The sequence below is a fragment of the Anarhichas minor genome, unplaced genomic scaffold (assembly GCF_050575085.1).
Source record: "Anarhichas minor isolate MPS153535 unplaced genomic scaffold, ASM5057508v1 ptg000007l, whole genome shotgun sequence".
Classification (NCBI taxonomy): Eukaryota; Metazoa; Chordata; class Actinopteri; order Perciformes; family Anarhichadidae; genus Anarhichas; species Anarhichas minor.
In genome coordinates, this window is record NW_027466453.1 from 4471954 (window position 1) to 4484488 (window position 12535).

At 41.3% G+C, this 12535-nt stretch overlaps 1 protein-coding gene across 1 annotated transcript; it reads right to left on the bottom strand.

The window, feature by feature from the left end:
* Positions 1 to 5: 5 nt before the first annotated feature.
* LOC142945237 (deoxyribonuclease-1-like) lies at positions 6 to 12490 on the bottom strand. Its single transcript, XM_076086656.1, has 9 exons — positions 12353 to 12490; positions 11028 to 11116; positions 10780 to 10866; positions 9776 to 9888; positions 9430 to 9542; positions 9132 to 9295; positions 8957 to 9053; positions 4802 to 4892; positions 6 to 172 (listed from the first exon to the last, which is right to left on the bottom strand). The coding sequence occupies exons 1-9, from the start codon at positions 12488 to 12490 to the stop codon at positions 6 to 8; spliced, it is 1059 nt and encodes a 352-aa protein (XP_075942771.1).
* Between the last annotated feature and the right edge of the window lie 45 nt (positions 12491 to 12535).

A 12535-nucleotide genomic window follows, 5' to 3' on the forward strand; every position in this document is an offset into this window, starting at 1 on the left:
TAGGCCTACTTCAGACCCTGGGAGATTGTGAATCCCAGAAACCTGAAGGTCTCCACCACAGATACTGTGCTGTTGGGTATGGTGGTGTTGGGGGGCTCCTCTTGAAGTCCACTGTCGAGCAGGGCCGAGATCCTTCTTGTGGCACTGGCAGTCAGCGGCACCTCAGTGGCACCTCAGTGGCAAGCGTCAGTCAGGTGCCACAACTGTGGCAGGCGAGCGGCACTAGTTCGGCACCCGTCAAGAAGCTGCCGAGCTGAGCGTGTACGTTTTGATAGTCTGTTTTATGGTTTATTTGTTTTTTCTTTTGAAGAGCGACGCAAAGTAAAACAGGTAGTCCGGAAGTAAGAATATGTCAAAATAAAAGTGATGGTAATAGAATGACCGTATGCAAGAAAATGGTTTGTCTATGATGCAAGCACATACCAGGGTAACATTAGAAGAAAAATAAATAAATATTAATAAATAAACATGGGCTGATGGGAGTATGTTAGCAACATTAGTCATTTATCCATGTACACAGCAAGAATCAAGTTTTCGATTAATCTGTGGATTGTGTGAAGGATTTCAGTATTAGAAATATTATAAGTAGGATTAAATAACACCCCTAGTGGTGAGTAGAAGTGTCACAATAATAAAAAGTCACAATATGTTTACTTATGGAATGTATTATGTTTACAATATTCTTACTTATAGAGCATATTATATGTTACAGTATTTTACTCATTGAATGTATTAAACCATAGAAGTATAGTCACTAAAGGTATTAAAACACTGTATGAATAGGTTTGAGGGTCAGAAAGAGATCATTTTGAGTGAGGCTTTTCAGAGGTGCAGCAGAGAACAGAGGGACGGACAACTGACCAGCAGGTCAGAGAGGAGGAGTTCAGGATGTTTGCCAGAAAGGATCGATCCAGGGAGGGGACAGGATTCAAATGGAGCCAATCACTAATCGACCATTCAGACGTTTTAGGACAGTTCGGACACTTTCCGACTGTCAGGGGATATAAAAGACAACGTTCTAGAGAGCATTCCTCAGACCACTTCCGCTCTCGTTTTTCAGTACCTGGATTCAGACCTGTGAGTGAGATGTGTGCATGTGTTCTCGAGAACATTACTATTGATAGTTAATTCAGATTGTAAGTGAACTTTGTGTAGTACATTAAATATTGTTATAATTTTGAACCGGACCCAGCCCATTTTTCTGGTGCGCGTGCGCAGTAAGAAGCTCGCAGCATAAACGTACCTGCGGCCTGCAGGCTCTCACATCCTTAGTTTTATACCTCAACAATTGTTTGATGCAATACAGTTTTTAACATAGTTTAATCAAAGTCATTGTTGTGTGTGCAGAGTTGTTGCTATTTATTCTTCCACCGTATTGTGCTGCTGCTTGAGTGAACGCAGATCATAGCCTGTAAAAGGAGACGCAGATTAAGAGTGTTTACCGTTGCTACCACTAGATGGCAGTATACGTGTATTTGACCATAGATTTGTTATATTTACCTGTGTCTTTGTTAATTGTCTAGGTTATTGATACAGATGTATTTAATGCAGGTTATTTCATCTGATATTTGATGTTGATGGTTAACTTGCAACCTAGTTGTATACATCATGTATTTACTTGTTGTTTTTATGTAATAGAAAAGTGAGCATGTGTAGTTCATGAAGCAATAAATAATGACAATTGAATAATAAAGAGACGTTTGGTTCATTCTGTTCAAACACTAAGCCTAATTTACCTACTTCATTGATTTAATTGTCACACTTAAATCCTGAATTGACTGGTGAAACAGAAGAAGTTAAAAGGCCAAGATGAGAAGATATAATGTCGGTCAAATACTGTGGTCCAAATAAAATTACTTCAGTTTTATTGCCATTGAGATATAAAAGGTTTGACTCTAGAACAGAGGTAGCCAACACGGTGCCCGCGGGCACCCTGTCGCCTGCAGGGACCACGTGAGTCGCCCGCAAGACATGTTCTAAAAATAGCACTAGTCATTATGGAGCTCCGTCTAAAATTGTAGTTGCTGTTCTTTTTTAAATCAAAAACGCTTGCAGAGAGTTAAGAGAGTTGGGTACCCGGAGGCGCACGGCGGACAGCCAGGACGAGGCCGCCGCACCGCACTAGGTTTTCTGGTTCTGAATGGCGGGCGCATCCCGTTGGTGCCAGACGCGCGCCGCGAGCGCACCCCGTCGTCAGGTCCGTAAATCCTCGGAACAGGCCGCGGGGCAACAACTCAGGGGTGGCGGGGGTAGAGGCGAGGCAACGCAATCCGACCGAAAAGGCCCAGACTAGAGGTTTGAACGCGGGCGCCCGAAGACGCTCGCGCGCCTCGGAGGGTTGGATCCCCCCTCGGCTATAGACGAGACTTTTTACTGGTTTCTTCGTTGAGAAAAAGGTACCATTGGAAAAGCTGGTGTCGGTGATAACAGACGGGGCTCCCGCGATGACGGGCCGGCATGCAGGCTTCATTGCGCAATGCAAAGGTGACCCAGACTTCGCAAAATTTCTACATTACCACTGCATCATTCACCAGCAGGCGCTATGTGCAAAAGTAACCGGCTTTGATCATGTGATGATACAAAAATATTAGAGATGTGATACTTCTGACTTTCAAATGTTGAAACAGATTAACAGAAATACAAGTTGCATGTTTAAATATGTATGTGTAGCTATACCATCATTGTTGTGGAAATCATTATTAATAATTATTGTGAGGAATAATTAACTGACAGGTGATCAAACAGTCTCTTCACATATATTATTATTATTAAGGTGATCTGTGCAATTTTGTTATTCAGGAAGTTTGTATCAAATAAGTAGCCCTTCGTACTACTCGGTACCTTTGAAGTAGCTCTTAAAAAAGGTTGGTGACCCCTGCTCTAGAATATTCAAAAAATTCCTAATCCCTCTGGCTGCTGGTGGCACTATTGGCACTGGCAGTTTGTGGCCCCCACTGACACATATAAGCAGAGGAAGAGTGAAGATATTTTCAGACATGTATTTTTGGATTGGACATTTTATGGGTTTTAATTTTAAAACGCTTTTATATATATTATTGTAAATGATAATAAAACGGATGATTTATTTTCATTATTTTAGCCGATTGTCGTAAATGACTATAAAAGTAATAATTTGAACAGAGTGCATGATGTTCCCTTTTGTTGCAAAACCAGCAAAATCATACTTAAATAAAATGAATGAGAAATAAAAAAGTACAACGTGGTTACTCTAAGGATGTATACAGAGAACGGGTAAATAAAACTGATTTACGAAAGCTGACCTCTCGTAACAACAAAATTGTCCCTCACAGTGGTTTCATGTGTCGGCTACAATGTGGCAGTCTTATCATAGAAATTCAAAGAATTTCTGCTTTTGATTTGATTTAGTTTCTAGAATTATTCAACTCACCACCAACTCACTGTGTTGATAGGTAACATTTGCAGGACTCCACAGCAGGGGCGGAGCCATCCAGGGCTCAGCCCAAACCTAAGGGGGGCCGGGGAGGGATTGTAAACTATTCATGGCAGCTATATACATTATTTTACGAGCCTTATGAGATAAAAAGAGAGCCTAAAAAGCTGCACATCATTTGGGAATGATGTGCAGTTTCCAAGGAAACAGTCATCCTGCAGAGCCCACATCCTATTTTGTATCTAATTGTTCTCCAACTGTTTAACAAAAATAGGTTTCAAGAAAACGCTAAATTTCACCCTACATATCTATGCAAGGAGAGAGGGGAAACTTATAGAATGATACACTTGTTTGGGGGACTTCGTGACACTAGTTGAAAAATGCATCTGCATTCGGTGTCACATGTTCATTTGTGTCAATTGTGCTAAGATGGTTGAGTACAGCTCCCTGCAGCAGCTCACCTTCACTGTTCAACCAGCAAGCTGGTGGAACAGTCACCATAATAAGTAGTTTGTTTGTTTCACTCATGTAGCAGAAAGGAGCAACTGCATTCTGTTGCTAACCCTGTGTTGGACAATGACAATAACTTAACCTTGAACCTTGACAGACACCAGTGATTCAGTGACATAAATGTTTTCTATCCAAATTTCTAAATACTTTATTTAAAGTAACATCAATCCGTTCCAATTTACCATCAAACCATATTTTGTGAAATATTCAGTATGCTAGTTAGCCAAAGCTTCACAGACCTGCTGTGCCCAGTTACGGTTGCTAAGCGGTGATTGGACAGTTGCTTTTCGGGGGAGGGCTTTAGCGAACAGTCAGTTATTGCCACAGGCCGGTCTCCACCGAGTGCCTAGCCTTGCTGTACCTTCATGAACCATAACTAATGAAAGTAACCCTGGGTGCATTTGAACAGCCCACAGTGGGCGATGCCTTTGTGATCTCACAGTTTTATCTACATTTAGCCTGAAATATCTGAAGCAATGATGGTTTTTGTTGTCAGAGGATTGATTCGTGTGATTAAGGAATGAAATGAAGCTGTTAAAAATCACATCGTCACTTTCATTTTTATCTTTAAAAATGATCCTCATAAAGTCTCTTTCGGTTTCAAGGCAACAGAGACAGACGTACTGCTACTACTGCTGGCGTCACGACATGCAGATAGCTTTAGTTTTTTGTGCAACGTTTTCAATACATACCTCTGAAAATGTTGCTGCTACTTGATACAATAAAGGTGAATGGACTTTTGTTTGTGCTGCTTCAAACATTGAAAAAAATGACAATAAAACAGAATAGCAGAAATAATTTCTTTATTTTGGTCTAGTCAATTCAACGCTGCATGGTTGCAGCGGGTTCCCCCACTGAGTCATCATTATCCCAATTCACCGTGGAGGTCTTTACGTTTGCGTTTACGTTTGTTAACCTTCTTTTCAATCAGCTTCACCTCCACAGGGAAATGGTCGCTGACATCCAATGCCTGAGAGAGAGAGAGAGAGAGAGAGAGAGAGAAAACATCGTAGGTTTCTCCTGTGGCACAATTTCTAGTTGGTCCAGCTTCAGCAAAATGTCCTCGGTTAGACAGAAAAGGTTTATTATGTTTTATAAAACTCAAGTCATCAAAATACCCTTTTCACTTGCATCACTAAAGGACTACATACAGTACTGGTTTTACATGTTTCAGCATCATCAACCAAAACTGCTGACCGTTTTCCAAGCATGTGTGCAAGTATGATTTAAAATAGTCGACAATTCAAACAAAAACTGTTAAAAAAAATAAAAATAAAAAATAAATGTGCTGCATTATTTGGGGCCCTGAGCTGAACTATTGCTCGGCTGGTCTGGGAATTTCCAGTATTAAACCTTCCATAAAATCTGATTATTTGGTGAGTTTTAGAGGTGCGTGGAGGTGGACTTTGATACACTGATGTGTAATTATGAATCCCACTGCTCTTCTTGGCAAAACCGCCCTGTGTAGCTGGTGACAATGTTAGGGTTAGGCATTAGACCTTTACTAGCTTGGGCCACTATAGCCCATTGGTCAGGACATAGAACCTGAACAAATCAGGCTACCAGTACCTCGGTGAGCATGGTTGCTGACCAATCCTTGCGCTTGAATGTCTGCGCAGGGCGGGTCTTGCCAAGAAGAGCAGTGGGATTCATAATAACGCCTTCCTGACACCTCCTCGTGTTCAGAATCTGTTGCACCTGTAACCTCCCAACAGTGATGTCACTGTGCATTGACCAAGCCGTCACTATACTTCTACATCACTGCTGCAAGGAGAAAACCATTGAAATGAAATAGGAGTAGAACGCAATGAACGGTTTTGTGTTAATTTGACCAGTATAAAAGAAAATTGTGATTATTGATAGTTATGCTAGCTTGTCCTTCCCTGGAGTGGCGGGGAGTAAGGCGGAGTTAGACTCAGAGCTGCCGCTGGTCTCCAGCCTGCAGCTCAGCTCATATTCTGTAACCAGTGTAGCATTAAAGCATCATGGAGCTAGCAAGCTAGTCACTTAGTCAGCTGTCCACTAGTTAGCTAGCTAGCTAGTTAATGCTGGTTACAATAAATGATCCATGACAATAGCGATGTGCTTTCCTACGCTGTGACAAGAGGATGAATCATTAAGTGGTTTGTAGGATTTTATCACAGCAAGGAGCTACTCTTAAATACTCTGTTCTTTTTCATGACTAAATAATTGCTTTTAGAAACTTGTATAGAATTTTAAAAACAAAAAATCTGGATTAGAAATTATTCATAATTGAGATACAACTAAATATTGTCTCTAGAGCAGCAACTGTAATGTTTATGTGGCGGGGCCTTCGGGGGAAAATGAAGGAACCAACAACGCCACCTGGGGAATTACACCCCAGGAAATATAAACTTAACCTTAAGATATCGTTTCTTTTTGAATTATTAAGGCCTACAGATTCGTTACCGTTATGAGACAGTGACGTGTTTCATAAAAATGAACCAAAGGTTTTATTTAAGGAATCAAAGAAAATAGTCAAATTTGCAGGGACGAGAGCTGCAGAGGAAAGAATATTTATGGACAAAAACATTACTGGAACCAATAAGGGATCTTCAATAATTATTACATATTAAGCTAAAAAGGCCTTACTAAAAACTCTAAGACTACATTAAAATCTAATATCCTAAAATGTCCTATCCAACATAAACTAAGAATTTTGTCCAGGGCCCAGTTCAGAGTCTCCATCGCTGTTCGTCTTGTCACCGCAACTTCTCCCGCGCATCATTTAATTCTACTGTTTTAAATTAACAAGGTCATTATTGCGCTACCTACTGCCACCCACTGGTATGGAAGAGTATTTAATTACTTAGCCAGCCACTATATTGCAGCTCAGACAGACGCTCCACAATGGCAAATTATTTGCAGCAACTAAATATTCTTTTGGACCGATTAAGTGAAATTGGACATTTTCCCACAGCACACCTGACGATATCTCACGGCACACTGGTGTGCCGCGGCACAGTGGTTGAAAATCACTGGGTTGAACAATGTAAATTAATTAAAACTTCAAGGCAAAACAGGTGAAATAGCAGCAGGTGAACCTACAAACAGGGCTCACCATGCTGCAAACTAATACAAATGAAGGTTGTGACTACTTACTACCTTGTATATGGGGTACTAACATATGCAGTCACTCATCGACGGCACAACGATGATGGAGCTTCTAAAAGAATTTCTAACCAACAAGTCAGTCCAGAGTTATTATTAAAGGCAGCTGTATTTTATAATGGTTGTCATGCTAAGTGATCACATTAAATACATACCTGTAACACAAAAAAACACTAGGAGCCACCACAGAGACAGGACAAGGGCCCAGAAGGAATGAGGCCATGCCAACTGGTGCCTTTTGAAAGATGGCTCTGATTAGGGGATTGGTTGGGGGAGGAGCCAGCCTCAGGGCTGCGTTCACAACCCTACACCCGATGCTTCATTCTCTCTGGAGCATTCCCCACCACATGTACAACAGCAAAGTCCCAATATGAAGTCATTTCAAATGTCAATAACATAAATAAGATAATAAGAAGTTTATAAATCATAATAATCAGTAATGAAGAACACAGACATCAGATTGTATTGTCTCATCCTGTCTCCTTTGTTGTTTTTCTTACTTTATCATTTGTCAGTGTTTCCTGTTTTATTTTGTGTTTTCCCGCCACTGTGATTGTCTGCCCCGCCCCTGACTGATCCCACCTGTGTCCCATCACCTACACCTCCCCACTGTACTTGAACCTTGTGTTCCCCTGTCTCTGTGCTGGTTCATCTTAGTCCTTTGTGTCAAGCGTTCCAGCGATTCTCCTAGTGTTATGTTCTCTGCCTGTTTTTCGTCAACTACGTTTTTTGCCGGATCCATTTGAGTGCCTTTGAGCAAATATTTCCACCGCAGCCTCTGTGCTCTGTAGGCTGACTTAGTTCCATGTGTGTGTGAGTGTAGTTGAAGGAGATGAGCCCTGACAGACAGAGCAGAGGAGATGCTCCCTGCAGCGTGATAATAAACTACACCAAAACATTAAAACGTACTAAGAAAAAGCACCAGTAACGTTGGAGCTTATCAATTCTCTGGTCTTTAATCATTTAGCGTGGTGCCAATTTAACACTGAGTTTCAGTGCCCATCACCAGCTTTAGTTAATGCAAAAACATGAAAGGCTCATGGCGGTGCAACATGGTGGACTCTGTGGAAGAGGACCCGCTTCCTATAAAGATAAAAAAAACAAATTCTAAGCTAAGTAAAGCATAAGCCTTCTTAGTTTCAGGTCATTATACACTAATAAAAACACAGTTATGAATATTATATTATATTTCTGCCTATTAATCCACACTCTTGACACACTTCCTTTTTACTCATTTACTCTGGCTCTCTACACTTCGTAACCATCGACCATCTGGTTGGAGGTCGACACGCTCTACCCACTGAGCTACAGCCGCCTCACAATCAGAGAAGAGGTCAAACGATGTTACGCCCACAAATTATGCAGTCGACATCGCCACATTTGGTTAACAGCCCTGGGTGAACCAGATTTTTGATCTTCTCTCCTGCCATGGAAGTCTGAATTAAACCGAAATTAGCCCGCTACACCGGCCACGATGACAACGGCACACATAAAAATGGCCCACGCTCTGACTATCCTGCCACATTGATTTGAATGTGAATGTAAATGTTAAATGTACTTGCTTTAACACTACATGTCATTCATCCATTCATACCCTTTCACACACTGATGGCAGGGGCTGCCATGCAAAATGCCACCTGCCCATCAGGACTAAGCATTCAGGACTAACTGACATTCATCCCACACATACACTGAAGGCACAGCTTTCAGGAGCCATCCTCTGATTGAAGGACGACCCGCTGTAGCACCGAGCCATAGCCTAGGTCTATGTCCGTTCTACTCCATTTATTTCTATGGTGAAAACATGAAAGTGTTAAACTGCTCTTAATAGACCCGGTCTTTTTGTGAATTGCAACTGATGTGAATTCTATCACAGAGAGTTAAAGCTAAAGTTGTTTTTACCTGCTGCTCGGTGAGACCAACGTCTAACATGTAGTTGTAGACCTTAGCACTGTCAGTCACCACTCCATTCTTCATCATGTCATCAGTGACCACAATCCTGCAGATACAGGAAGAGGAGTGGATTTTAGAGTGTGTGTGTGTGTGTGTGTGTGTGTGTGTGTGTGTGTATATCCACCTGTCGTAAGGGAAGCCTGTTTTCCCTTGTCTTGGCACTGTAGTATCCTTATCGTTGGTGATCAGCCAGTGGAACCATGGGTCCGCGGAGAGGCGGATCCACTTCCATCTGGGGCTCAATACATAGTTATCTCCAGCGTTGAAGTCGCCCAGCAGCACGATGTTCTGCAGGAAGAGCAGAAATAGTTTCAACCATCCCCCATCTAGTATAACAAATTAATCATCCTTTACACTCTTTTTTTATTTTTTTTCCACCAAATAATTGGTTTTGCGTGTGTTTTCTGGAGGAGAACATTCACTTTGGTGTTCCAGTAATTGCGGACATAAGTCGCCACGTCATAGAGGGCATCGATCTGCAGCACAGCGTCGCTTGGAGAGGTGTGCTGGGGGATCAGAACAAAGTTCCCCACAGCTATAAAACAGGAGGAAGGAGAAAGGAGTGAGTGAACGAATTCTACTGAAGACAAAACATTTTCTAAAGGGGCCTTGGTGACCAACGGATCGTGACCTCAGAATCTCTCACACACGTCTGGTGTTTAGTTCTCAGTTGGTCGCCTAACGAGAGAGGCAATCTACATCACTGGCGTCCTACAGTGAGGAAGAGTTATCGCTCTCTGTTCTTTGCCGCACTCTTTCAGAGCCTACCGGTGTGTGTGGAGGAGAACTCAACGATGAAGGGCGGCCGGCTGAAGCGACTGTAGCTACCGTAGGGAATGTCGTTGTAGGTGTAGTTTCTAACCACGGACACTATCCCCACCCTGCAGAGGAAAGATAGTACTTAACCACATCTCTCACTTCCTGTAAACACATTGCTTTTGAAGTAGTCTTCAAAAAGCGGTTAAAGCTCATCAACTCTTTCTTGTAGTCAGCTATTCACAGCATTGCTGGAGCATTTTCACAAGTTGTTTATCATCGTCGTTTATCGGTCCTGTGACCACTCGGGAGCAGCTTGACCGGTCCTGAATGTGTGAATGGATGAATGTAATGTGCAGATGTGTCATGTTTTTTTTTTTTGCCCAACAAATTTACGTATAATTACCAAAGGAAGACTGTATTACTAAATACAGCTGGACCAAAACGTACTCTGTATTCACCAGTATTCTTTGCAAAAATTAGATTTCATGATGTGTTTGGTGTTTTTAAAGTGGGCTATTTATATAGTAGATAGTATGCTGGGCTATGCTGTATATTGTGCATGTTATGCAATTATGTGACATTCCATATAAAATGGGAATTTCAAATGGATTTTAATTTTTCACAACACATCTGCAAGTCATTTGCATTCATAAAGGAACAGTGTGCAGGATTTTGGGGGATCTATTGGCAGAGTGATGTTTGTTGCATGTTTTCATCACCTGAAACTATGAATCGTTGAGTTTCTGTTAGCTTAGAATGAGTAGAATGATACTTTATGTTTTTCTGATAATACTTATGATGTTGAATGCTTGTAGTTGAGTATTTGAATTGTAATGTTGGCTATTTTACATAAGTAGTTTTCTGGCACTAATCGCTGACAATAAGGACAAAGACACTGTGCAGATCTGAAGTATAACTTTAAAAGATAAATAGTTTCTTTTCTGGTCACTGATGTGGGGTCTCAACGGAGGATTCCTGCAGAGGATCGGTTGTTTTTGCCTCTCTCTGTTTACCTGAAGAGGAAGAGATATCTCTCCTTGTAGGAAGTTTTACCCAGAGGCTCGCTGACGACGTACTTGTACACCAACTTAGGACACTCTCTGCGTAAACACACACAAACACACACAGATGTAGAGCATCATTTAGTTTGTCTCAAATCATAATGTGAGTTCATGAGCCGTCCAACTTAACTTCTACAGAAGGTCACTATATTCTGTGTGTAGTAATATAAGCACTATATAAGGTGTGTGGTTAGTCTAACTTGCTGACGGCTTTCATGAGTCTTGTGGTCACTGACAGATCCGGGTCTCTGACCTCCTGGATCAGAATGATGTCGTAGCGACAGACAATCTGAGAAACAGAAAACAACACATATCTGATTAGAGTTCTTGCTGCAGTGCCGTCTTATTATATTAGTGGTCTGTTTAGTTTCATTCCATTCAAGTAGAGTTCTCCTGAAACAAAGAGAAACAGAACTAAAAGAGGTGAACCAACATAACATCTCCTTTTCCACTCAAATTAAATAATCTGTGATGGTTATTGTTCTAGGTAATTAAGGGGTACTTCACTAATTCCTCACTTAAAAGCTTCACTGGTCATAACAGGGTTCAACGTTAATGTTTTGTTTTAATCACTTGCCCCCATATAACTTGTTTAATCTTTGTTGTTATCAAATACTAACAAAGACCAAAGTCAGTAAATTAATCTGGAGTTTCTCCCACATCCTCTAACATCATTAAACTACTAAACTGTTTTAATACTAAACACATTTGAGGTGCTCGCTTGCGCTTCAGTTCACAGAACTTTGTCTTTACCCCCCATTTCCTCGCGCATGTGCAACTCTCATCAGAGATGGGGAGGAAGCAAATGGCTCCCCCCTTAGCTACTTCCATCGTCAGCTCCCGAAAAAAAAACGTGTTTCATTCTTTTTTTTACAATCGGGCAAGTGAGTTGCAAGATTTATTAGCCCGACGGGGCATTTTACTTGCCCCGGGCAAGCGGGCAACCCTTGTTGTTGAGTCCTGCATGGGAAGTACTACCTGTGTCTCAAGTGTCTCTGGAGGACACAATAAGCCCTGATGATGTCATAGTGATATATAGTGTCATCAGGGTAATATGAGCTTGGGCTTGGACAGTACAAATGGAAAACCTGCGTTATAAACTGGGCACATAGTATTTAAAAGACATGGACATTTACCATCCAAGGAGGTTCTAAAGAAATTATAAAATGCTTAATGGTTGAATTATGGGAAATGTAGGATCCATTTTTATTTATTATAATTCTTTTTGAATCTACCTCTTGTGAGTCCCCCAACTTTATGGATTTGAAAATGAATAGCTGGAGTGCCCCTTTAATCTCCAAAAGCCTCTGAACAATACAGTATTGTAACTAAATCTAACGACATGCTCATACTTCTAATGTGCTACCAACTTATTGCAATTGAAGGGAGGCCAGCTGTCGGGTAAACCTCGTGGTATTTTAACGTTACTCAGCGCTGTTCAAAATATATCCTCTTTATATCGATGAGATACAGTCTTAGAAAAAAGGAATATTGGATGCAAAGAAAATATAAAACATTTTCAGACCTTGGTGATGTAATTCATGAGAGTCACGTCTTTGGATTTCTTGTCTCCAAATGTCTGGATGTTGAAGGCTCCCAGCAGCAGGGAGGTAGACAGATGCAGCAGGACCAACAAGAGGCCCAACACACACACCCAACGCATCCTGAGCCAAAGAGGTCACATTAGTGTGTATATTTAAAATACATC

Coding starts and splice junctions, on each gene's coding strand:
- LOC142945237 (XM_076086656.1), bottom strand. CDS start 12,490: ATGCGTTGGGTGTGTGTGTTGGGCCTCTTGTTGGTCCTGCTGCATCTG. Junction 4,893..8,956: donor TTGGTCTCACCGAGCAGCAG/GTAAAAACAACT, acceptor TCTCTCTCTCAG/GCATTGGATGTCAGCGACCA. Junction 173..4,801: donor CAAACGTAAAGACCTCCACG/GTGAATTGGGAT, acceptor CTTGCCACTGAG/GTGCCACTGAGGTGCCGCTG.